This window comes from Dipodomys ordii, unplaced genomic scaffold, assembly GCF_000151885.1.
Source record: "Dipodomys ordii isolate 6190 unplaced genomic scaffold, Dord_2.0 Scaffold188, whole genome shotgun sequence".
Lineage (NCBI taxonomy): Eukaryota > Metazoa > Chordata > Mammalia > Rodentia > Heteromyidae > Dipodomys > Dipodomys ordii.
The window spans coordinates 2761557-2786197 of record NW_012267404.1 but is presented as its reverse complement, the minus strand read 5'-3'; the positions used below and the strand labels follow the sequence as shown (position 1 = coordinate 2786197).

Here is a 24641-nt window from a genome sequence, read left to right as displayed (position 1 = left end):
GTGATATGACAAAACTAACAGGACTTAAGAAACAAAGAACTCCCACTCATCTGGTTGAACCACTACTAAATATCCCCATGCTGCTGATCACATTTATGGTATATAACATGTGAGCACCGTTATATATTACAGACTGTGATAGACAATTTGCTCCAGGAAAGTTAGAATGAACTTTTGACTTTAAATGAGCATCATTATTCCACAATACTGTGAATTTCCGGAAATTATGTAATCACTTAATCACAATCAAAAAAAAAAAAGAACCTCGGGGAAGGGAGGGAGGGAAGGGATGGTAGGGGGAAAGCAATGGAGGGGGTAACAAAAAAAAAAGAAGTAAGTGAGAAATGTGCACATAGTCTAAAGACAAAGAAGATCTATGGATACGAATGGGATGGGGAAAGAAGAGAACAAGGAAAGGAGGAGGTGACATTGATCAAGATGCACTGTACTTCGTGACTTGACTTGTAGAATCAAAACTTCTTTGTACAACTCCTTAGAATTTAAATCGTTTAAAAAGATATTAAATATCTTTAAAATGTTATTTAAACATATTACATATTCTTTCTACCTATCATCAACATAGGTATTATAAAAAGTTATTGAACTTCAGCTGGACACCAGTGGCTCCCGCTTATAATCCTAGTTACTCAGAAGGCTGAGATTGAGGGATTGTGGTTCAAAGTCATTCTAAGCAGGAAAGCCCATGGGACTCTTATCTCCAACTAAACACCAAAATGCCAGAAGTTGAAGTATGGCTCCAGTGGTAGAGCACTAGTCGTGAGCAGAAATCTAAGGGACAGCACCCATGCCCTGAGTTCAAGCCCACTACTGGTACTAATGAGAGAGAGACAGAGACAGAGAGAGAAATTGAGTTTATTTTGCTGAGTATATGTCATGTGAGAAGAGCACATGGACAGTGAGGCTGTATTTTGAAGTTATACTATTCACAAGGAACTTCTCATGGGTAATGAGAGTACAAAAGGACCATAAACAAGGTGGAAATTTTGATTCTGGAATCCTAAAAATGAATCTTATGGGGATTGTTACCACCGAAAATGTCTTAATGCCTTAAATCACAAAACATGATTCAATATTGAAAGAAATGACCTCTTCAACAAGTATACAATTTAAAAGAGTGGTGTAGAAAAAATTAAAAATGAAAATTTGCATTGGCACAAGAAGTCATGTTTGCAGGGAATTTATTTTTAATTTTTTTGTCCATCATAAGGCTTGCACTCAGAGCCTGGGCACTGTTCCTGAGCTTTTGTGCTCAAGGCTAGTGCTCTACCATTTTGAGCTTCAGCTCAACTTCTAATCTCCTGTTGGCAAATTGGACATAAAAGTGCAGCCCCTGTTGGCTTTGAACTGTAATTCTCAGATCTTAGGCTCCTGAGTAGCTAGGGTTACAGGTCTGAGACACCAAGGTCTGATACAGGATTTTTTTTAATTAGAAAGACTATATAGGCCAAAGAATATATGGTATACACCAGTAACCTATCCACTAAGAAGTCTCCAGTTGGAGAATTATAAGTTCAGGTTCGGTTCTGGTCATAGAGAAAATTCAAGGCCAGCTTCAACTACAGAACGAGAGCCAATCTCAAGACAAGATGGAATAAGAACACAACTGAATGGCAGGGCACTAGCTCATTGTATGCAAGGTCTTAGCTTTGGCTTTCTGCATTAAACAATTAAATAAAATTAAAGCTTTGTGGTTTGAAGTACAATTCTTTGCTTCTAGAGAGTACGTCTTTTTGATGGAGGATTATTATATGTCCTCACATAAGTCTTTACCTTGCTAATATATTTGAGAATATCTCTCAGAATTAACATGCCTACTTAGCATGCAGGAAGCCCTGGGTTCAATCCTCAGTGCATAAATAAAAATATATTTAGACAAATGAATATTTGCTTGGGCTGAGAAAGGGCAATTTGGCCAACATCCTATGATAAATATTATAATGGCAGGGTATTGGTCCCAAATGTACACCACAGCAAGAAAATCATTGTGTTCTAATCCTTGCTGTTGTTTAAACATTTCATTTCCTTTGCTTCACTCTTAACTAATTTAAGTTGAATTCATTAAGTGTTAGGAAAATACACTAACATGGGGGATTTTTTTTCTTATATATTAATTATCTAGGCAAGTAAAGAATAGGATGGGTTATTCACATTGTTTGTCATTTCTACCTGGATTTTCATCTGCCATCTGTGCAATCATACCTAAGACTTCTGGATGCTTCATTAAGAGCAAAAGTCCAAATAGCCTGGTGGTACGAGTTGTGTCTGTTCCAGCACTAAACAAATCCCATGGTAAATTGTCCATGGTAAATTCAGACTGTTGATTGTGTTTTTCCTGGAAGGGACATATGAAATATAATTGGATTGTTGTGATTTTTAAATGTTTTATAGAGAATGGAAACATAAAACAATTCAACCTAGCATTAGCACTTGATAAATGAAGCCAGACTTTCCAAAGTATTTTATCTGAGGGCCAGGTGAGTTGACTGAAAATCTATAAGTAAGAGTTACAGTTGAATCCGGCACCCGAGGCTCACGCCTGTAATCCTAGCTACTCAGGAGGCAAAGATCTGAGGATCGCGGTTCAAAGCCAGTCTGGGGAAGGAAAGTCCGAGAGACTCTTATCTCTGATTAACCACCTGAAAACCAGAAGTGGCACTGTGGCTCAAGTGGTAGAGTACTCATCTTGAGCTGAAGAGCTGAGGCACAGTGCCCAGGTTCAGAGTTCAAGCCCTGCCACCACCAACAACAAAAAAGTTACAGATGCCCACATTCTTCGCATCCACTGGAGCAGAACAGATCCTCCCTGAGGTTTTGTTTAATAAAATATAGTCTGATGTCATTCACTGATACTGTCAATCACAAGTTCTGCTGTGTATCGAGATTTCTCATTGGTGCCTCTAGTATTTCACATCCCCTATGCCTTTGCCATTCCCATCTCAGCAATCACACCCACCACAGATCCTCACATAGAATCTTTACATTTTCCATACATCTAATTTCTGAGCTTTCCATTTCCAAAAGCTATTTTGTTCTCTTTAAGCACAACAACAGTTTGCTCCAAATCTACCTATAAAGACTTCCCAGAGCCTACGTAAGGTTTTATAGATATCTATCTATTCCTGTATACCGTGAGGTTATTTTATGTGCAGTGAAATGCTATCTTCAATCTTGAAAGGGTGAGTATGTATTCAAATCAGCCCCCCCATTAAAATCTACTTTTAACATGTAAATATAAAACCTTCTAACTCTTAGTCCACTGAGAAGTTAAAATATTCCAACACATTCAACATGATTTATACTAGCACTGGTTTTTAGAAGCATTGAATATATTTTAGGGAAGAAAGTATGTTTAAATATCTCAAAAAAATCTGTAAATCAGACCACCCACAAACCTGAAGTAAAAAGGGATACATTATACCTCTTCCATTTTAATCAGGAAATAGTCAACAAAGTTCTCAGGGTTATTGGGATCCAGCAATTTTTGATGTTCTTTTATTTTCTTCAAAATAATTGAATTGTTTATCAACAATTTCAAAGAGCCTCCTATGACTTCCTGGGAGATAATGTAAAATAGGAAATGTAATGTAGAGTTGGAAAAAAAGAGGAGGGGGGGATATTCATGAATTCATTGTATAGTTGAAAGAAGAAAGAATATTTATGAACTGATTTGGAAATATTTAAGGACCCTTGCTAGTTATCAAACACTCCTTCTATACACTGAGAAAAACTAAATGCGACATATCTGTTGTAATAAAATATACTTGGAGTTTGAAGGAGAGAACACTGACAAAATGATCGCCTGTCCTTTGCACAGGCTACAAAGCAACTTCAGAACCACTTGGATGGATTTTTCTGGTCACAAGGAATTTAGTCTATTATCACCACTTCCCTGATTAGAATGTAAAGGTTAACAATTCTAAGACACTGAAACCAGTGATACCCACACTAAAAGCCAGTTTATAAAGTCCTCTGGTTGAAGTTAAAAACAATTTTAGCCAGGCATGATAGCTTATACTTACAATGTCAGCACTGGGAGGCTGAGGCAAGAGGATCGGGAATATAAGACCACTCCCACTCTAACTCAATACTCTGTCTCAAAGAATGACTAATTCTGAAGGCTGTGCAGCTAACCCATGTAAGTTAGCTTTCCACTGGTGGTGAGTATGGGACTTCTTTGATGTGGACTGCCTCCAGGGTTAAAGTTGATCTAAGAAATTTTGTTTTTGCTCCCTCCACACCTGTTCTGTACTTGAAAGGTTAACTAGAGCAGAATTCTTACAGTGATGTTTTCCTAGTCTATTTTGTCTTATGCTACCTGCCAGTAGATTTGTCTCTACTAATTTCCTGTTTAAAAGCTCTACTTCTTTTTTCTCCATTGTGATAAAATCTAAATAAAAGTGATTTTCATGTGTTTATTTGTTTATTCACATATTTGTTTTAGAACTCCAAAGCCTCCTGGCTGTCTTCAGTGTAGCTGGGATTTCTGGTGAAGCTTTACCTTCTGCTACAAAACATCTTTTAAAGGACTGAGATCCTCAGTCCAGAATCAGATACAGCATGAAAGGGAATAAGAAAAACACTAGACCCTAAGACTTCTAATCTGTAACCTTTCTTTAGTTCTTTTTTAGAACCAAGAATTTCTGATGGTCTTCACATAATATCAATTTGTGTCTGAGGACTTACTGATACTGTTCTTTAACAGTATAATATTTAATTTACAGGAAGCAAAAATGTTCTAGACAGTTATAAAGACATGTCTAGAAAACAAAGGTGAGTTTTTAACACAATTATATTTCATCAAAAGGAAAAAAAAGAGGGTGTGTGATTAGGAACATGGTTCACAGGATAAAGTGCTACCATAGCAACATGAAACCCTAAGTTAAAACCCCAGGATCATTTTTTTAAAGGAATAAAAAAAGCACACAGCCTTCTCAACTATGCCCCCCACTAGCTCCATACTCCCTCTTCAACCTTTCCATACACACATGTATTGCCTAAAATGCTTTTTTTTTCTGTCATGGGGCCTGGGTGCTGTCCCCTAGCTGTTTTGCTCAAAGCTAGCACTCAATTGCACAGAGCTCCACTTCCAGTTTTCTGGTGGTTAATTGGAGTTAAAAGTCTCATGGATTTTTCTGCCCAGACTAGCTTCAAACTGTGATCCTCAGATCTCAGCCTTCTGAATAGCTAGGATGACAAGCATGAGACACTAGTGCCTAGCTAAAATGCTTTCCTCAGTCAAAGGTGATAGTTTTATGTCTTCTCAGGGTTCCTGCCCTTGAGTAACCCAGATTTCCTTCCCTGCAGCCTTCATTCTCTGGAGTAGTATGTTGTGAGCTGTGCACAGGTCTTGGGTCCAAGAACAAGTTTCTGTGCACACAACTGGACCTTACCTGTACCCAGAGAGTGCTTGAGATTTTGAAATTTTCATGGAAATAGCTAATCAAGGTTTAGAATTCCAGATCACTGTAATCAGAACAATTTTTGAAAATGATAGAAGAGATCACATTTCAGGGAACCCAGGACAGAAAGAAGGTAGGATCACAGGGAGATTCTAAGAGCAATAACAGTCCAATGTTAATACACAATTTTCATACCAGTCTTAAATTTACTACTTAAGTATTTTATATTAGTAGTTGCAAAAAAAAAAGGAAAATACCCAATCTGGTGAGTTAAGTAATATTGACTCAAAAGCACAGTGGGAACTCACCATAGAGAAAAAAATTAATTTTATGAAGATATTTAAAAACTGGTATTACAAAACCACATATCGTATCTTGTGATCCTGACCTTAGCTCATCCTGACTTCCTGTCTGGTCTTTCTCCTAGTCCATCTCCAGGCCCACATGTGCACGTCTACATCTGCGTATTGAGATTTGTGCAGTGGCAACCACTAAGCTTCACATCCACACCCTTAGATGGGAGGTGAGTTACACAGGAAAGATTTGGTTGTCTCTGTATTGAGTCTAAGCCATCTGTCATTGTCCACTCAATATGGCCAAGACTGCTTGCTGATGACTACAGTCCATAGTCTTACCCTCTTTCCATATGCATACATATTTACATTTTCCAGATCCTCTTGCAATTAGGTGGGGCCCTATACTAAGAATAGTCCATGGGATGCACAAGACATTTTCTTGTGTTTCACTTCTTTCCATGGTCTTTTCTCTTTCCACCCACCACAAAAAGTGAGATAAACAGGTGACCGTCAATCTGGTTTCCTGAAAAGAATGTTATGCTGTCTGCTTCATCTCTTTGTACTGTTACATGAGCAAAGGTACACTACTCTTTCTTGTGAGGCTTTCTATACTGAAATGTTGGTAAGTACAGAAAATACATTTAATTTTATTTACCACAGGGATATTTATCCAATATAAAAGAAATCAACTTTTAGAATCAGTAATATAAAAAGAAAATACATACAAAGGGTTAAAATTGTCATCCTGCTATTAGTAATATTGCTATTACCATTACTGAGATCCTTCTACATGACAAAATCTGTATTATGGAATTGTCTATTTTTTTTGGTGGTCATGGGGCCTGAACTCTGGGTCTGGGTGCTGTCCCTCAGCTCTTCAGCTCAAGGCTAGCGCTCTACCACTTGAGCCACAGCACCACTTCTGGGTTTCTTTGGTTAAATGAAGATAAGAGTCTCACAGATTTTCCTGCCTGGGCTGGCTTTGAACTGTGATCTTCAGATCTCAGCCTCTTGAGTAGCAAAGATTACAGGCATGAGCCACCAGTGCCCGACTCACAGATCCCTTTTGCATGACCAAAAGACACATCAGAACTGAAGCCACCATACATTGGGGTATTATCTGTATTTGATCTATTTACATTTTGGAGCTGGCTTTGAACTTTTCAGTCAGCTCAGAGAATACTGTGAAGGAAGAAAAAATCCCTTATCTCTGCTTCTGAGAAACCCAGTGATGACCATCTCCAAGAATAAATAAATCAAATACAAATACAAATTTTCTCTGACCATAAAGGAAAAACATATTAAAACAACACTGAGATTACATCTCCTCAGCAAGGATGGTCACTGTCAAGAATATGAACAATCAACAGTAACAAATGCTGGTGGGAATTAGGAAGGGGAGGGAACTCTAATACACTGTGTAATAGGAAAATGCAAATATGCCTTTTCTTTATGGCCACAGAAATTCTTTTTTTTTTTTTTTGTTGGTCATGGGGCTTGAACTTTGGGCTTGGGCGCTATCCCTCAGCTCTTCAGCTCAAGGCTAGTGCTCTACCACTTGAGCCACACCGCCACTTCCGGTTTTCTAGTGGTTTATTGGAGATGAGTCTCACAGACTTTCCTGCCGGGGCTGGCTTTGAACCACGATCCTCAGATCTCAGCCTCCTGAGTAGCTGGGATTACAGGCATGAGCCACCGGCTCCTGGCTAGAAATTCATTTTTCTTTGTTTTGCTTGTGTGTTTGTTTTCCAGATTGCCCTAGGCCATGGGGCCCACACCCAATCAGCCACCAGCTCTCAGGGAAGAACTCTGTAGCACTACTAGCCTTCCCTTCTGATCTTATCTGCTCAGACCCTCATGGGCAGTGTGGGCAGTGGAGGAATGGGTGGGTTATAGGAAAGTTTGACAGCCCTCATGCATTGCTGGACAATTCAAATTTTACTTCATGTGGCCCCCTCTGGATAGAATTATCTTTCCTTTTTTTCTGTGCACACATACACAAAACAACACACATACCTACCTATACAGCCATCAGCAAGTGTATCATACATGTGTACACACAATTATATTGTAATAGACCCCAGAGATAATTGTCTACATGAAAAACTATCAAGAGATTATTCATGAGATACATAGGAGTAAAATGAGCCATGTTCACATTTTATTCTGAACATTTTTTTAAGTAGGAACAGTTTCTACTAAAATAAAGCATTACATATCACGTGCTTTCCATTTAGTATATATTACAAGTATACTATAGTCTGTGGCCTAAGTATCCTGTTGCTTAGTGATTTTATTGGAGACAAAGCAGTGAAATTTATTTTTGACAAAGGAAAATTTGAACTAGATCATAAAGGATGGGGCAATTAGAAGAAGCAGGGTTCAGGGGTGGCATTTCTGCTTAGACAAGGGTGCAGGATGGATGGAACACAGGCAAGGAGACACTTGCCCATTGGGAGACAGCTATGACTCCCACTCAACTGTCTGGCTGCCTGCCCTTTCTTCAAACCGGAATGAAACAAAGCTCATAGAGTGGGGGTACAGAGCCGATCCCAATTGCAGCTGGTGAGGTGTCAATGTCCTGTGGGTCAACCAGAGATTTCAAGGTAAAATTCTGTAGAATGTGTGTCAGGACTAAAAACAGCTCCATACGGGCCAGGCTCTCTCCAAGACAAACTGGTTTCCCTAAAAAAAAAAAAAAAGACATACAAATTGACTAGTTATTTAGTTCATATTCTTAGCACACAGGGAGTCTAAAATAAATTGGGGAATAACAAATATATTAATGAATGATTAACCCACAACTTCTATTTATGTGTAAACCTGATTTCCTCCCTTTCCTCAACAGAAAGTTCTGTGTTCATGCTTTATGGGGGAAAAAAATTTCTCTACAACCCAATTTATCTACTATTCTAAGGCTTCTGTAACAACTTCCTGTAAACACACACACACACACACCTATTCCCACTGACATGATACATGACTACGTACTTTTCATTTACCCCTGAGCCAGATCTCTACAGATTTATTTCTCCTCATCTAGAGTCTAAGAGATAAGATCAATTTCACTGACTATCTGTTCTAGTTTTTATCCAGAGCATACTTTTGCCAAGTATAAAAAGAAATGTATCCAGGTACTCGTAGCTCACACCTGTAATCCAAGTTATTCAGGAAGCTGAAATCTGAGGATCACAGTTCAAAGACAGCCTGGACAGGAGAGACTCTTTATCTCCAATTAACCACCAGAAAAATGGAAATAAGGGGGCTGGGAAGGTGGCTCAGTGGTATAGTGCTTGCCGTGCATGAGGCCCTGGGTTTGATTCCTCAGTACCACATAAGCAGAAAAAGATGGAAGTGGCACTGTGGCTCAAGTGGTAGAACGCTAGCCTTGAGCTGAAGAGCTGACAGTGCTCAGGCCCAGAGTTCAGGCCCCACAACCAACAAGAAGGAAAGAAGGAAAGAAAGAAAGAAAGAAAGAAAGAAAGAAAGAAAGAAAGAAAGAAAGAAAGAAAGAAAGAAAGAAAGAAAGAAAGAAAGAAAGAAAGAAAGAAAGAAAGAAAGAAAGAAAGAAAGAAAGAAAGAAAGAAAGAAAGAAAGAAAGAAAGAAAGAAAGAAAGAAAGAAAGAAAGGAAGGAAGGAAGGAAAGAGAAAGAAAAATGGAAGTGACTCTGTGGGTCAAAGTGGTAGATTACTACCTTGAGTAAAAGAGCTTAGGGACAGTGCCTAGACCTTGAGATCAAGCCCCATGACCAACAAAAAGAGGGAGGAGGAGGAGGAGGAGGAGGAGGATCGCAATTCAAAGCTAGCTGGGGCAGGAAAAAAGGGCCATGAGACCCTTACCTCCAATAAACTACTCAAAAAAACCAGAAGTGGAGCTGTGGTAATGAGCTCTCCTTGAGTAAAAGAAACTCAGGGACAACGCCAGAGTTTAAGCCCTAGGACTGGCAAAAAAGAGAGAGGGAAAAAAAAAACTTCATCTGCCTCACAGACTGAATACAAGCTCTTAAGGTAATGATACTCCAGTGCCAGGACAACACAGGACTGCACAATATGTGCGATAAATAGAAATTTCAAACCATGGTGGAGTCCAAACTACAGGCAGAAAGACTGCAAGTAGGAAATCAAGGAGTGGCTTTGAGTTTTGCACAGCACGTTGGAAGCACAGCACCAAGGGTCATATTATACACATTGTCTTAGACAAACGAGCAGGAGCAAATCTTATCTCTGCCCTGTGTTAAGTTACTCTGCTTCCTGCTTTCCTTGGGATGTGCTAAATATTCATTTCTTTCTCTTTCTACATCTATTCTGCGTTGTTAATGTTCTTTATGCCTACCTGTTCCCAGAAAACTAATTTCCCTGGGTTGCATTAACCCTTGAGTTAGATTCTTCCAGGTTCTCCATGAACTCAGAGGATGAGGTATTGAAAAAAATCAGAGTCACAGCTTGGACAAAGGCTGCATAATTGTACCAGTACCTGCATTTTCAGTTGAGCTGAAAGTCCATTGGCATTCCAGCAGCACCCCCTTTTGCCTTGGGTCTCCCTTTCTGTTCTAGATGCTTCTGGCATCTGCCTGCTGATGCGCGTACTCACCATTTCACTTTATTACTTCCCTAATCCTGTTGGCCCTCTTGAAAACATGTTCCCCTGAAATTATCTAATTCATCTATTGAATGCAAGACTTAATTATTTCCAAGGATGCTTACAAATTGAGTGAAATACTTATGTGCAACAATGTCCCTTAGCCTTCCACTACTCTGCCCTTGACTCTCCAAAGACTAGGTAAAGGTGCTTCTCTCTTCGAGTTTCCACAGCAGCCTTCAGCTCAGCATGCATCACATCTCAGTCTCCTTGGATGTTCATTTGTCTCACTTAGAAGGGAAATCTGTTTATTATTCATATTTGAATCTTGGGATCTGGCATGGGATAAAATCCCATAAAAGGTGCTCAGTAAGTTTAAGTGATCTGATTTAAGGTTCTTGAGAAAAGCATCAGTAGAACTGGATGTCTAGGAGAGACTCGTAGGAATCCTGGGAAGGGACCCAAGGAGAAACAATCTAGAACTTGGGAGTTGTGCCTCTGGCCTCCTAGAAATGGCAGTTTATCAAGCCCAGAGGGCCTTCATGCAAAGCACTCATTAACTCCTGGTACACTGGTGGCAGGGAAGCTCGCTTACCTGCTGGAAATGCCATGAAGGGGGCACTCTTCTGAAAGTTACCACTTGCATCTAGAAAGTGGCTGGGGTCAAACTGCTCTGGATTGGGAAATGCTTTCTCATCATGCAGGACAGAATTCAGAGATGTTAAGATTTTTGTGCCCTGATAGAAAGGAAATGGATACATCAAATTATAAAAGACATCATAAGGGGCTGGGAAGGTGGCTCAATGGTACAGTGCTTCCCTTGCATGCATGAGGCCCTGGGTTCGATTCCTCAGCCCCACATAAGCAGAAAAAGCCAGATGTGGGGCTGATGCTCAAGTGGTAGAGTGCTAGCCTTCAGCTGAATAGCTGAGGAACAGTACCCAGGACCAGAGTTCAGGCCCTGTGGCCAGCAAAAATTAAAATTAAAAAAAATAAAGGACATCATAAAACTTTAAAAAAATAGACCCATGTCAACTAAGCCTTTTGTTTTGTTGATGAAGAGATTGAAGCACAAAAAGGAGAATTTATTTGCTATGTCACAGAAATAATTAATGGCCAAGATGAACGGGTCTTAAGTCTAAAGTCTGACACCTGCACTTAATCTACAGAAAACAAAGGAAGCTACCTAGCATGCATTGCTCTTGACAGATCAATTGCAATATAATCTAACAAGGACAATGTCACTGTCCTTAAAAACTAGGAATACAATGGACATACTTCAACATAAACTTATAGATAGCATTGTACTAAATGGAAATAAAGCACTTTCTCTTAAGTGCTTAAAGAATGAGACAGAAGTGTCTACTTTTCCATTCTTTTTTTTGTTTTGTATTGTATTGTCTTTTTGTCATTTATGGGGCTTGAACTGAGGGCCTGGGTAATGTCTCTGAGCTCTTTTGCTCAAGGCTAGTGTTCTACCACTTTAAAACTGCTCCACGTCCAGTTTTCTGGTGCTTAATTGGAGATAAGAGTCTCACAGACTTTCCTGCCCTGGCTGGCTTTGAACCGTGATCTTCAGATCTCAGCCTCCTGAGTAGCTAATATTACAGATGTAATCCACCAGTGCCTGGCCACTTTTCCACTCTTATTCAATTTAGTGAATGAATTTCTAGCCAGAGCAATAAGCCAAGAAAGAAATAAAGAAAACACAAATAGAAAAGGAAGAAGTCAAAATTTCCCTGTTTGTATATGTTATTATCTTATTCTTAAAAGACTCTAAGTATTCTACCAAAAGATTCTTATATCTGATGAATGTATTTGGAAAAATACATTCCAGGATACAAAAATCAACATTCAAAAACCAGTAGTTTGTCTATAAACCAACAATAAACAGACTAAGAAAGAAATCAGGAAAACAAAAGTCTAACAAAAGAGGTAAACGATTTCTACCACAGACTGGGAGAAAACATTTGCCAGTTATTCAGTTACAAAGAATTCATAACCAGAATATATAAACAACTCTAAGCTGGGCATTCATGGCTCATGATTGTACTCCTAGCTACTCAGGAGCCTGAGATCTGTGGATTACATTTTAAAACCAAGGAAGGAAAAACTGTAAGAATCTTATCTCTAATTAAACACCAAAAAACCCAGAAGAGGAGCTGTCGCTCAAGGAGTACAACACTAGCCTTAAGCAAATTAAAAAAAAAAAAAACCTCAGAGATAGCACACAGTTCCTGAGTTTAAGTCCTAGGGTCAAAATAATAAAATAAAATAAAACCAACAGTAACAGAAAAAATTCCAAAAATTAAACACTAAACTAAATTACACACTCAATTTATAGACAGACAAATAATAGTTTCCAAAGAAGATAAATGGCCAATAAAAGCATGAAGAGGTACTGAAGATCTTTTTTCTTTTTTTGGTGGTTCTAGGGATTAAACTAGGGGCTTCATGCTTGCTAGGCTAGAGGTTTATCATTTGAGTAACATCTATAGTCCTGCTTTTTGCTGATTATTTTGGAGTCTAGCCTCAAATCATGATCCTTCAAATTAGTCTCTTGAGCAGCTAAGATTACAAATACAAGCCACAGCCACTTTAGTAATTAAGGAAATGTAAATCAAAATGATATTGAGCTTTGCTCCTATCCCAGTCAGAATGTATATCTTCAAGAATATGAACAACAAATGCTGGTGCAAATGTAGGGGAAATGCAACCTGAGATCTTTTTAGTTGAATGTGAACTAGTGCCGCCACTACAGGAATCAGCATGGAGTTCCTCCAAAACCCTAAAAATACAACTACCATGTGATCTTTTTATACCACTCCTGGACATTTATTATACCACTCCCGAGTTGTAACATCATTATTCATAATAGCTAGACTTCAAAGCCAGCCTAGATGCTCACAAAATGATGAATGGATAAAAGAGACTGTGTGGTATGTGTGTATATATGTTTATGTATTGAATCCATGTAAAATGGAATTATGTTATTTTCAGGAAAAAAGGAGATGGAAATAATCATGTTAAGCAAAGTACGTCATAAAGGTAAATATTACATGTTTACTCAAGAAGGTAAACATGTTTACTCTCATATGTAGAATATAGACCTAAAACAATCAGATTAAAACAAAAATAAGGACATGAATTTAGAAAGGGGCTATTAGGGAAGCCATTGGGAGGAGGAAGTACAAAAGGAAAGGATGATGAAGGTACAAATATTATCATATGATATATTAGCACATACATATGTAGAGTAGTGAAACACTAAAAATTGCAAATAAATAAATAAGTGCACTGGAGGGAAAAAGAAATGAAAAATGTGACTATTTTAGAGAGATCCTTGGAAAAGAGAGATATAAAGGAGCCATGACACAGGTAGAAAAGTTACGTTTAGATAAAAGAAAGTCCGTCCACAAGGAGACAAGAAACAGAATTGTGTAAGTATAGCTAAGTATGTAAATCTAGAGGAAGAGAAGGACAGATTGCCTGAGGAAAAGAAACTGGTGGTAAGATAGAACTTTGAGGAGGGTTTCGGGTTGAAAGAGTCATTGTTGTATATCATGAAGTACATTGAGTTAGACTAAAAACTATTGCTGCAGGAAAGTGGACAGCAAAAGACGCTAATGAACAGACCAAGTGAGACGTTCTTAAAGTACTGAAGTCTGTACGAATCTAAGTACCATTAGATTTGGGAAATTGAACCAACAAACTAGAAGGTAGTGGTAGTGGGTAAGATGTCTGAGTTATGGCTGCACCATACCTGTAAAGTGTCAGAAAAATCTATCATTGTACTTCCATGATCATTGACAGCCTGGGATTCCTTCGACTATAGATTGAATATTTCTTACCTTTGGGATAAAGAAGTCTCTAAACTGAATGTCCTTAGTCACCACATGGGGCATGTTGATGGGGAGGATGTCAATATATCTCTGGATCTCATGTACCACAGCATCCGTGTAGGGCATGCTGCTCCTGTCCTGCATGGAGGGGCTGCGGTGCCTGCCAATCACACGTGGGATCTCTTCATGGATTTTAACTGGCCAGGAAGGAATCAGAATGTATATGGAAAGAATTATCTTCTACATAATCTCTTAATCATTATCATGTTGTGATAGGAGGTGGGGAGATAGAAAAATTGTCACTTTCTCCATAGGGAAAAAGGAGTTTGTCTTCTGGATAAATTAGAAGCTCATGAGAAAGCTAATCTGTGTATACACACCACACACACACACACACACACACACACATGTATATATAGTGATATATATAGTAAGTTTTATATATATATATATAGTTCTATAAGGTATATATCGTACTATATATATTCCTTACTATATTATAGTATATAGTATATATAGAACTATATATAAATACTATATATAGTATAATATACTATAATTATATAGTATTATAATATATAATAACATTATATATTATATAGATTATTAATATATTATATATAGTACTAACATGCTATTAAACCTATTTCTCAACTTTACTTCTTAATTCGTCAAGTTTTGCTCAGCAGCTTCAGAAATCTGGAATCTGTATATCACTGAAGACTCTGTAATATAACCACTTTGTCTATGCCAGTTTGTTAAAAGTATGAAAATTCTAAGAAAGTGCCACCTGTGTTAAATTCTTAATAAATAACAACAAAAATAGATGTTTACTTGTTTAGCATAGGAGAAGAAGGTAACATTTATTTAGAATGTAATGTATGACTGATCTACCATATATTCATTATTTTACTGTTCTTCAAAATAGTTCAAGGGATTAAGTATTATTTTGTGTAGCTTAAAACTAAACTAGTTCAGAGACTATGATCCCTTAGCACACTGGGTGATATGTGGCCTTGAGAGACATGGCAAGGCAGTCAGAGGATGGAGGTGACATGGCTGCTTGCTAGAAGACTCGGAATCTGAAGTCATTACTATTGAAATCTGTAACTACATGTTGCTACTGCCTTAGATCAAGTAGTATTTTTCTACTACCCAAAGAATGTGACTTTGTAATGGAGCTTATGAAAATTCTATGTTTGACAGCTATAAAGAAAAAATCATCCGGGTATCAGTGGCTCATACCTGTAATCCTAGCTACTCAGGAGGCTGAGATCTGAGGATCACAGTTCAAAGCCAGCCCAGGCAGGGAAGTACGTGAGATTCTTATCACCAATATACCACCAGAAAACCAGAAGTGATGCTATGGCTCAAGTGGTAGAGCACTAGCCTTGAGCTGAAGAGCTGAGGGACAGCACCCAAGCCCAGAGGTCAAGCCCCACGACCTACCAAAAAAAAAATGTACTATGTGATTTTTTTTGTTTGTTTCTGTTGTATGTTCTTCCCCCATGGTATAATCCCTATTTTCACTGTATTTGATTCTGGTGCCCTGCATCTTGTATATACATTTTTTATAATTTAGGAAGTGGAAGGGAAATAACGAAAAGCTGAAATAAGGATACAAGTTGACCCATTGTAACAATGAGATTTATAAGACACCATGTTGAAAATTTTTGGGGGGGATGGGAGAAGTTGGGAAGATGGGGAGGGAAGGGTTGGTAGGGGAAAAACAAAGGAAGGGGTAACAATGTTTGAGAGGAAATGTACTCATTACCTTACTCATGTAACTGTAACCTCTCTGTACAGTATCTTTACAATAAAAATATATATTAAAAAAGAAAAAAATCCCAACAATGCAAAAGAAAAATTAATAATTTGAAACAAATTTTGAACTTCACCTTTCCTTGAGAGGCTCAAGTTCCTTCTAGAAGAGAGTTGTCATGTTAGTAGTCAGAGTACTCAAGACAAAAATAAGGAAAGGATAGCATGGCAACAAAAATGTAAATATATATTTTTTATATTTACACACACACACACATATGAGAGAGACAGAAAAGGCAAAGACAGACAGATAGATTCAGGAACATAAAGATGGTGCAAAAGAAGATCCAAAAAGAAAAGCAATATCAAAGTGATAAAGAATATGACAGAAGAAAAGCTTGTGCAATATGCAGAGAATTTAAAGGCTTAAGAATAATATATACTTTCTCATAACCAACACAGATCTCTCATAAGCCATCAGTGAAGTTGTATGACTGACAGAGTGTATTATTTGAGAGAAACCTAGATCACATCATATTATACAGTATGTCCTATCAAATACATACTCCAATTTTGCATCTAAGTTGTACAGTTCATGGAATATCTCCTATTCATAGGAAAAGGTCCTTAAACCAGTGGAAACTTTTGGTGGTGTTAGCATGAGATAAATATCAGGATATTATCCCTATTAAAAATTTCAAAACACAAACTATGATATAACCATAAAGAAAGTGTTGATGTAGATGAACACCCAATAAAAAAGAGGGAGACAAGGTAGAAAGTCTGCATTTACAAGAGAAGTTACATTTGTCAGGACATTTTTCTTTATTCAGAAAGTCATATTAGAAGAGATTTTTATTGGGGTATAATCCTTTCTATAATGAATTTGAGTATCTATTGACCATGACATACCTAACCTAGGCATAGAAAACCTGTGGAACAAACTCTTCATGCAGAAAAATGTGTAGTTCCTTAAGAATTGTTACTACATCTCCCACAATCCAAAGAGAGGATTCTGAATCATAGGAGGGAGAATAGCGACATTGTCCTTCCAATCTCTGCTGCTGCTTAAGCATTTCATTTGGTTTCTTTACTGCGATCTCATTTTAATCACATCTGTCCAATGGTAGACTCCTATGCTATGATGGAAATTTTCCTTGTACAATGTGTAGCCAAGTCAAGGGTGAGCTGGTTCTCTATGCTGTCTGCCAGTTTCTACCTGGATTTTCCCCTACTCACTACCTATACTCATACCTGAGATCTCAGGATGCTTCAACAAGAGCAAAAGTCCATATGTCATCGTGGTACTCGTTGTCTCTGTTCCTGCACTAAACACATCCCAACAAGTGGTGATCAGGTTGTCCATGGTAAATTCAGACTGTTTGTTGTGTTTTTCCTAACAGTGATGAGTGAGAATTACTTGGTTAAAAGAGGTGTTTGAAACATCATAAAGTGCTTTTAGAGAACACAAGCATTTGCTAAATTAATCAGAGATAAGTGCATTATAGCTGAAGGTAATATATATATATATATATATAATTATATATATATATATGGATCCCTCCAAATTATTAATATGTAGCGTTACCAACTTCCAAGTCTTTTCTAAATCTGTACTTTCACCTTTACTAAAGAAAATCAGTTCCTTTGTCATTTATTTCAAACATAAACTGTTTCAAATTGTTCATTGCTACTCCATGCTAGTTGTAGAATGTGTTGTCTATTTTAACAAGTCTATATTTCCCATCCAAGCCTTCCTTCCTACATACTCCCAAGATGTATCGCTTCCCAAACTCCTTTGTCATGACAATCATTACCATTCCTCAATTACAGGAAAGATAACCTTCTCAATCTTTCCACACATGTGGTTACCATATACATGTACCATTCCTTGGCTTTCTTTCATGCTCCTTATCAAATCCCCAAAACCTATCTCAACTGTGAAGACTCTCAAGATTCCTACCCATTCTTGTATTCTCCTGGCCTGTAAGATCTTCCACTCATGTGGGTTATTTTATGTAGTATGGCCTCTTACCTTCAATCTTTATAGGTGTGTTTTGTATTCCAATATACCTTCAAATATGAAACATTTCTAAAATGATAAATATATAACTTCCAAAAACTTATTTCCCAATGAGAATTTTAAAATACTCCAAGACACTCAATATGATTTTCAGAAAACAATGTTACACAAGCAAAGAGTATATCTTTAGGAAGGTAATGTTATTCTCCTAAGGAGATCAAAGGTAATCTATGAATCACATAACTCAGAAACATGAAGTTGAAAATCAAGGTCATGTTATACCTTTTCCATTTGAATCAGAAAATAGTCGATAAAGTCCTGAGGATTACTGGGGTCCAGAGCTTCTTTATGTTCTTTTACTTTCCCCAAAATAATATTTTTTTGGTGAGCAATGTTTTTAAAGAGCTTGTTATGACTTCCTGGGAGATAAAGTAAAGCAGGGAAAGCATTGCAGAGCTGAAAGAGCAAGGAGTACTCATTAACACACTGTGAGCATTCACACTCACTGCATGCCAGCACTTTGCTAAATGCTAAATAAAGATGAATAAAACATGCCTCCTACAATACAATGCAGTAGGGGTAAAATTCTTCTTGTAATGAAGAAACACTACATCACAAAAATTAAGAAACTTCCCAACACACACAGTATATCTGAGTTCAGGAACTTATTGCTCTGCAGATTGTGCACATTTACCTAACTGGTCTGGTCTTTGCTGGTCCCAGGATTCACAGACCCTGTTTTCCTCCCTCTAACTCTCAGAATCCAACTACTAGCTTTTGAGTAATGAGCAAGTACCCTTGGGTGCAGGAGCAATGTCACATTTAAATGAAAATAAACCTTACTTGTACCCAGGAAGTACTTAAAATTCTGAGGTTATCATGAAAACTTTCGATCAATGCATGAAGTTTCTGATCACTGTAGTCAAAATGGTTCTGAAACATGATGGAAGAGATCACATTGAGGGGACACAGGCCAGAAGGAAGCTAGGATCACAAGGCAATCCTAAAAGTAGCAGAAGTTAGTAATTAATACACAATTCTCACATCTACCTCACACTCACTACCAAGACAGGTCATTGCCACTATGTAATCCACAGGCACAAATGACTGTTGCTCATGTTTCCCCAAACAAACGTGCCTGGTGAACCCCAGCTTACTTGTTAATTCTGTCCTCATATTCTCTTCTTTTCATTATTTCCCAAAGAGAAATTCATTTAGAGATCATGTAATTTTTCTACTTAAACATGTGCATTTATGTCTCAGTGTGGTTACTACTAAGTGGCACCCATAAAAAACAAGTTCAACAAGAAATATACTCACTACCTTAAGTATGTAACTGTAACCCTTCTGTACATGACCTTGACAATAAAATTAATTTTTAAAAAAAATCAAGAGATTGCTGTGCACCTGTGGCTCACACCTATAATCGTAGCTAATCAGGAGGCTGAGATGTGAAGATTACAGTTAAAAGCCTGCCCAGACAGGAAAGTCCATGAGAATCATATCTCTGAGATTCTTATCTACAATTTACCACCAAAGAAAGAAAGAAAGAGAGAGAGAGAAAGAAGTGGAACTATGGTGGTAGAGTACTAGCCTTGAGCAAAAAAAAAAACAAAAAAACAAAGCTTAGGAACCTCTCCCAGGCCCTGAGTTCAAGCCCCAAGATTGGCACAAAAAGGAAAAAAAAATCAAGAGATTGAGGTAACTTGTAATTGTGTTTAATAAAACAGAGTTGAGATTATCAAATGTGCTTTTCTTGTAGAAAAATACACAAAGTGGAGTTATATCCAGTTATGTGAAAAAATGTGTTTTGGAAGCCTCCTTCCTTCCTTCCTTTTTTTTTCTTTTTTGTCACACTCTTATTCCTTGAGCCACACCTCCAGCCAGAAGCATACTTCCTAGTGTCATAAAGAACATGACTATTTTAGATTTTAACTGCTAACAGCTTTAAAGCCTCATCCTCCCTTACTCTTACTCTTCTCTTCACATCTGGACGAGTATATCAAAAGCCTCAATGATCCCTCCTTTAACACTAACATGAAGTAGAAACTACGCAATCCCTGGTCCACACAAGGAGTCCTAGCCCCGCTTCTTTACCACTGTGGAAACTCAAGCCTGGAAACTTTCCTTGCTCTTTCACTACATTCTCAGATGTTTCTGTAGTGACACTGCTCTCTTGAAAGTATTATGGTGTGAGTTATAAGACTTTTCATATCCTATTGTTTTGTGGGTGGCATCCAAACCCTGCCTCTGCATAGTAACAACCATAACACTCTGAAAAAACTCGCTGGTTTAAAATGGGTAAGTTAAAAGGGCAAACAGTTCCCAAGCCCAGAGTTCAAGCCCCACAACTGACCAAATAAAAAAGGGGGAGGGGGAGCAAACAGTTCTGCTCAACCTGTGAAAGCAACTTCCAGGAGTATGCGATAAAGCAGAAGTAGAAAGAAATTCATACTCACTATGAGAATCAGAACCAGGTAAGAGTAAACTTCTATTTAATATACAAATAAAGTACACAATCATTTCTCATATAATATCTATTAAAACCCAATACTTGGTCTCTTCTTCTGCTAACCCACAGAGATGAACCTTGCATGAAAGAATAATAATGAAGAAAACAAAGGCCTATATTAACTTGGCCTATATCAAAAGCTTATTGCTGGGCTGGGATGTAGCTCAGTGGCAAAGCGCTTGCCTAGCAAGTGCAACGTCCTGGGTTCGATCCCCAGTACCAAAAAAGAAAAGACAAAAAAAATTGATTAAAAAAATAAAATAAATAAAAATTAAATTAAATTAAAAATAAATAAAAAAATAAAAAAGCTTATTTCTTCCTGAAAGTATGTTATATTTTATGTCTCACTAGTTAAGTGAGGAAAAAGTAAACGTCAGTAGCACTTGAGACTCCATAAACTTTTCTTACACTGTTTCTAAAAATATCATGTCTATCCTAAGAATTATTCTTAATAATTAAGTAAATATGTACCATTTGTTTTTTTAATACTTCCACCAGACACAAAGCTTCCTCTTGAATTTTGTCTTCAATAGTTTTCTTCCCCATCCCCATATTCCTCAAAACTATGAGGGAGAAACGTCAGGTTTGCTTCCATCTTTCCCCACTGCTGAAAACAATTCCTATAGGAAGAAAAAAGCACAGAACAGCATCCTCTATCATAGTGAATTCTAGTTAGACTTTTCATCTCATGAAATGCTGACAACACTTAAGTAGATTTATAAAGCCATAACTATATCATCTTGAGCTCCACTTTACCTGCCACTTCTTCTAACTGAATCTATTTTACTATTGGGACTCTTGACTTGACACACTACTTAGTTCTTCATAGGTTAGTTCTTCAAATCCTCAGCATAGTTCTGTAAACCAAGTATTTTGTTGCAGTTTTACCAACAAGGACATTGAATATCATAAAAGCAAAATGCTAGCTCTATGACAACACAGCTAATAAATCATGGTGAACACAAGTCATACGTAAATTTCTTGTTTCTGATTGCAAGTGAACCTTAGGAGGTTCATCAAGAGAAGGAAATTCTCAAAAGGTCAGACAACTCTTCTACAGTAGAAGGAATCACAATGACAGTGTATTCCTCAGAAAAGAGGCCAACATTGGCAGAGAATAATTCACATTTAAACATTTTCCCTCTGTTTTATCTCTCCTACTTAATGTGGTCATAGGACCAATGAAGGTCAATGTCAGACCTCCAAAGTCAAGACAAGATCTAGAGGGACAGACAGACAAAGGGCACACATTCGCTCACACATGTGGAAGTTAGATCTAAATTATAAGCATACATGAAAACATATACAGGATCATGTATATATATATACACACATAAGTAAACTGACTAAAGTATGTTACATGCAGGGAAGTATTCCAAGGGTGTAACTCCTTTGAACAACTTACAGTTTAACAAAATGAATACCAGGAAGTTGAAATGTTATTTTTGAGGTGGGGGGGAACAAGGAATGTATTCTCCAAATGCTGTAGTTTCTCAATTTCTTTGCCTAACCGAATTATTTACAACTTGCCATCTGATTAACGTTCTCCCCAGTAAAGAAACATACCCAATCCTTGGATGGCTTTATCCATCACTGGGAAACTCCCTCTACCACCAAACTCTTCTGCACGATCAATCAGAGCTTCCTTCACTGCTTTGTATCCATACAACACCACAGTGGGCCTCATGCCCAAATATACAGTGAACACAGGGCCATACTTTTTTGCTAGCTGGGAAAGGATCACAAGTACAAGAAAAGTGCAGATTGTAATTGCTTTATGTAAATAACAGAAATATTTATAATCCTTCTGAAGAATCATTTTAATATTCATTTACCCATTATAATAAAAGGAGCAATTTAATAGAAAATTACATTGAGTGGTAATGATGCTGTATCATTAATAACATTGCCATTATTATTTTTGTTATTTCATTAACTTTTCCTGCCAAAAGTATAATCACTTCAAATTTCTCCTTTGTATCTATCTGTACTTAAAAGATGTTTTCCTCTTCTTTTTTAAAGGAAGAACCTCCCACGTACGCCGTCCTCATTATCCACCCTTCTTAACACTCTAAGTTTCAGAAACACATGACAACTTGGTAGCCTGGTCATAGCACATGCCCAATCTCTGCGCTTTACATTTTATAATAACCAGAAGCTTTTAAATATTAAGATCATCTGCACGCACCTAGGATAGTACTTGATACAAAGGACACATTTTTAGGTACTGTCAAGTATGCCACAATCAATAGCCTTTGAAAGACATCACTGTTTACATCTTAATGACATGGAATTCACAGCTCACAGATTTTAAAAATTCCCCAAGCTGAGAATTAACAAATGAAGAAGCTGAGAGTTCAAAGCACAGGAAGGATCTTCTAGAAGCAGTGCTCTGGTAATTAGCTATCTCAGGGAAAACTCAGTTTTCTGACCATTCATTCCATCAGGATTCAGAGAGCTACTGCTGTGTAAATTGACCCATTCAATCAGTAAATATAATAGAAACTGTCAACATGGTTATATCAAATCAGTGTCTTCTTCAGGAAATTTTAGTGCTGTGGTCTTGTTACAACATAGAGTTCTTTCCAGCTGTAGATTTCTTAAGCCATACCTTAGTGACCAAAGAGCCTATCTCTTTAAAACACACTTCCTGGGACCCTATTTTACTTAGCGTTAAGACTAATATGGTTCACTTATTGCAATCAACTAAAAGAAAAAAATTAATCATGCTTACGATGCTTAAGGACTTGACAATATTCTTAGTATTTAACTGTAGAATATTTCCAATAATTGGGAGCGGGGTGGGGCCAGGTGGGAGCTTCCCTTTGACGCTGTTTCCCTTCCATAGAGAAAGAAGAACCAAAGAAAGACCAAGCCCCAAGAGGATAAGGAGATCAGTTGACAAACTTTGTGTAAGTGCAATTGAAAGTTTAGATCCCAAGGCTTCTATGAATAATGCACACATGGTTTACCGAAGTACAAAGCCTTCAAACTTTGGGTAAACTCTGCTTATCTTCAGTTCACTTTGGCCTGCTGGTAGAAATCAAAGCAAAGGTAATGTTTTTCTCAGCGATAATCCCTCTCTTAATTATCTAAGTAAAACCGAAGTCTGCCTTCTTCGGTGGTAGTTATGGTCAGAAGGGCCATACTTCCCCAATAAAGTTGTAAACTCTTACATTTCCAACAGGATACCTGCATGATTTGGGTGAATGATTAAAAAGAATGTCCCTGTGTCAAAATTTACCATCATACCATAAAGAAAGAAGCATTCTCCTAGTGCTTTTCCCTAAAGATAAAAGGGAAAAGTCCAGAGCAGGTATTTGGGGGCTAGGAAACCAGTCTTGTCTTCCAGCATATCAGAGATGCCTTAATTCTCTCAGCAGAGCCTCTATTGCATCTGGTAGAAATGAAGCCACTCCACAGAGCAATGTGTGGTTAATCGTCAATTGCGAGGGATCTGTCACATCAAGGAGAGGAACTGCTCACACACGCAGCAGAGGAAAGCCCCTGGACGCATCCCTCACTGTCTTCCTTGCACACCCACTTCTCACAAGGGGGGTCCTGTAGTCCCAGCCGGCGTTCACTGCTCTGCCATGGGGCAGAAACGTCCTCCAGCAAGGGCATTACAAATGTTTGAAGGTGTGTAGAGGCCAATGGGGAAAAAAACTTCAAGACTCAAAAGACAAGGCGAGACCCAAGATGGCTGAGCAGTTACTCCATGCTCTTCGGGCAACTCTGGCACAGAGAAGAGTCAGCGCATTAAAGAAAAAACTGTTTTGAGGAGAGTAGAATTCACGGGGATTCTAGACAGTACAGGGAAACAGAGAGGCAGCCTAGAGAAGAAAGAAAAACCACACACAGCTTCGAGTCCGACATAGGCCAACCAGTGCCTGGCTACAGACCCTCGAACTCAATCCTCCAACAGCTACTGACTGAGGACATCCAGGCGTCCGGCGGCAGCTGGACCTGCGGGCAAGCCCGGGGCTGGAGCGCACCTCCGGCGGCGGAGGACCGCCCCGCCTCTCAGCAGCCCTCCGCCTCGGGACCAGCGCTGCGTCTTTCTGCGGGAACTGGGGAGCATCTTCCTTCCCCCGCACCCCGCCTCCAGAGCACAACACTGAGACTGCAGCCCCTGCTGAACAACCGGGGTCCGTGCACCCTGGACAGGGGGAAGCATGGAGAGAACCCTGCAGCTTTCTGAACGCAGC

At 38.2% G+C, this 24641-nt stretch overlaps 1 protein-coding gene and 1 pseudogene across 1 annotated transcript; both read right to left on the bottom strand.

Moving 5' to 3' along the window:
• LOC105999353 overlaps window positions 1-6000 on the bottom strand; it is a 12234-nt pseudogene extending 6234 nt beyond the window's left edge.
• Window positions 6001-7855: 1855 nt separating this feature from the next.
• Window positions 7856-24282, bottom strand: LOC105999363 (cytochrome P450 2C21-like). The gene is given in 10 exon segments (XM_013034337.1): window positions 7856-8401; window positions 10891-11032; window positions 14147-14334; window positions 17153-17294; window positions 18204-18377; window positions 18765-18854; window positions 20905-21053; window positions 22000-22162; window positions 23168-23463; window positions 23985-24282. Coding segments are annotated over 9 exon segments (1461 nt in total). The 5' UTR covers window positions 23399-23463; window positions 23985-24282; the 3' UTR covers window positions 7856-8219.
• Between the last annotated feature and the right edge of the window lie 359 nt (window positions 24283-24641).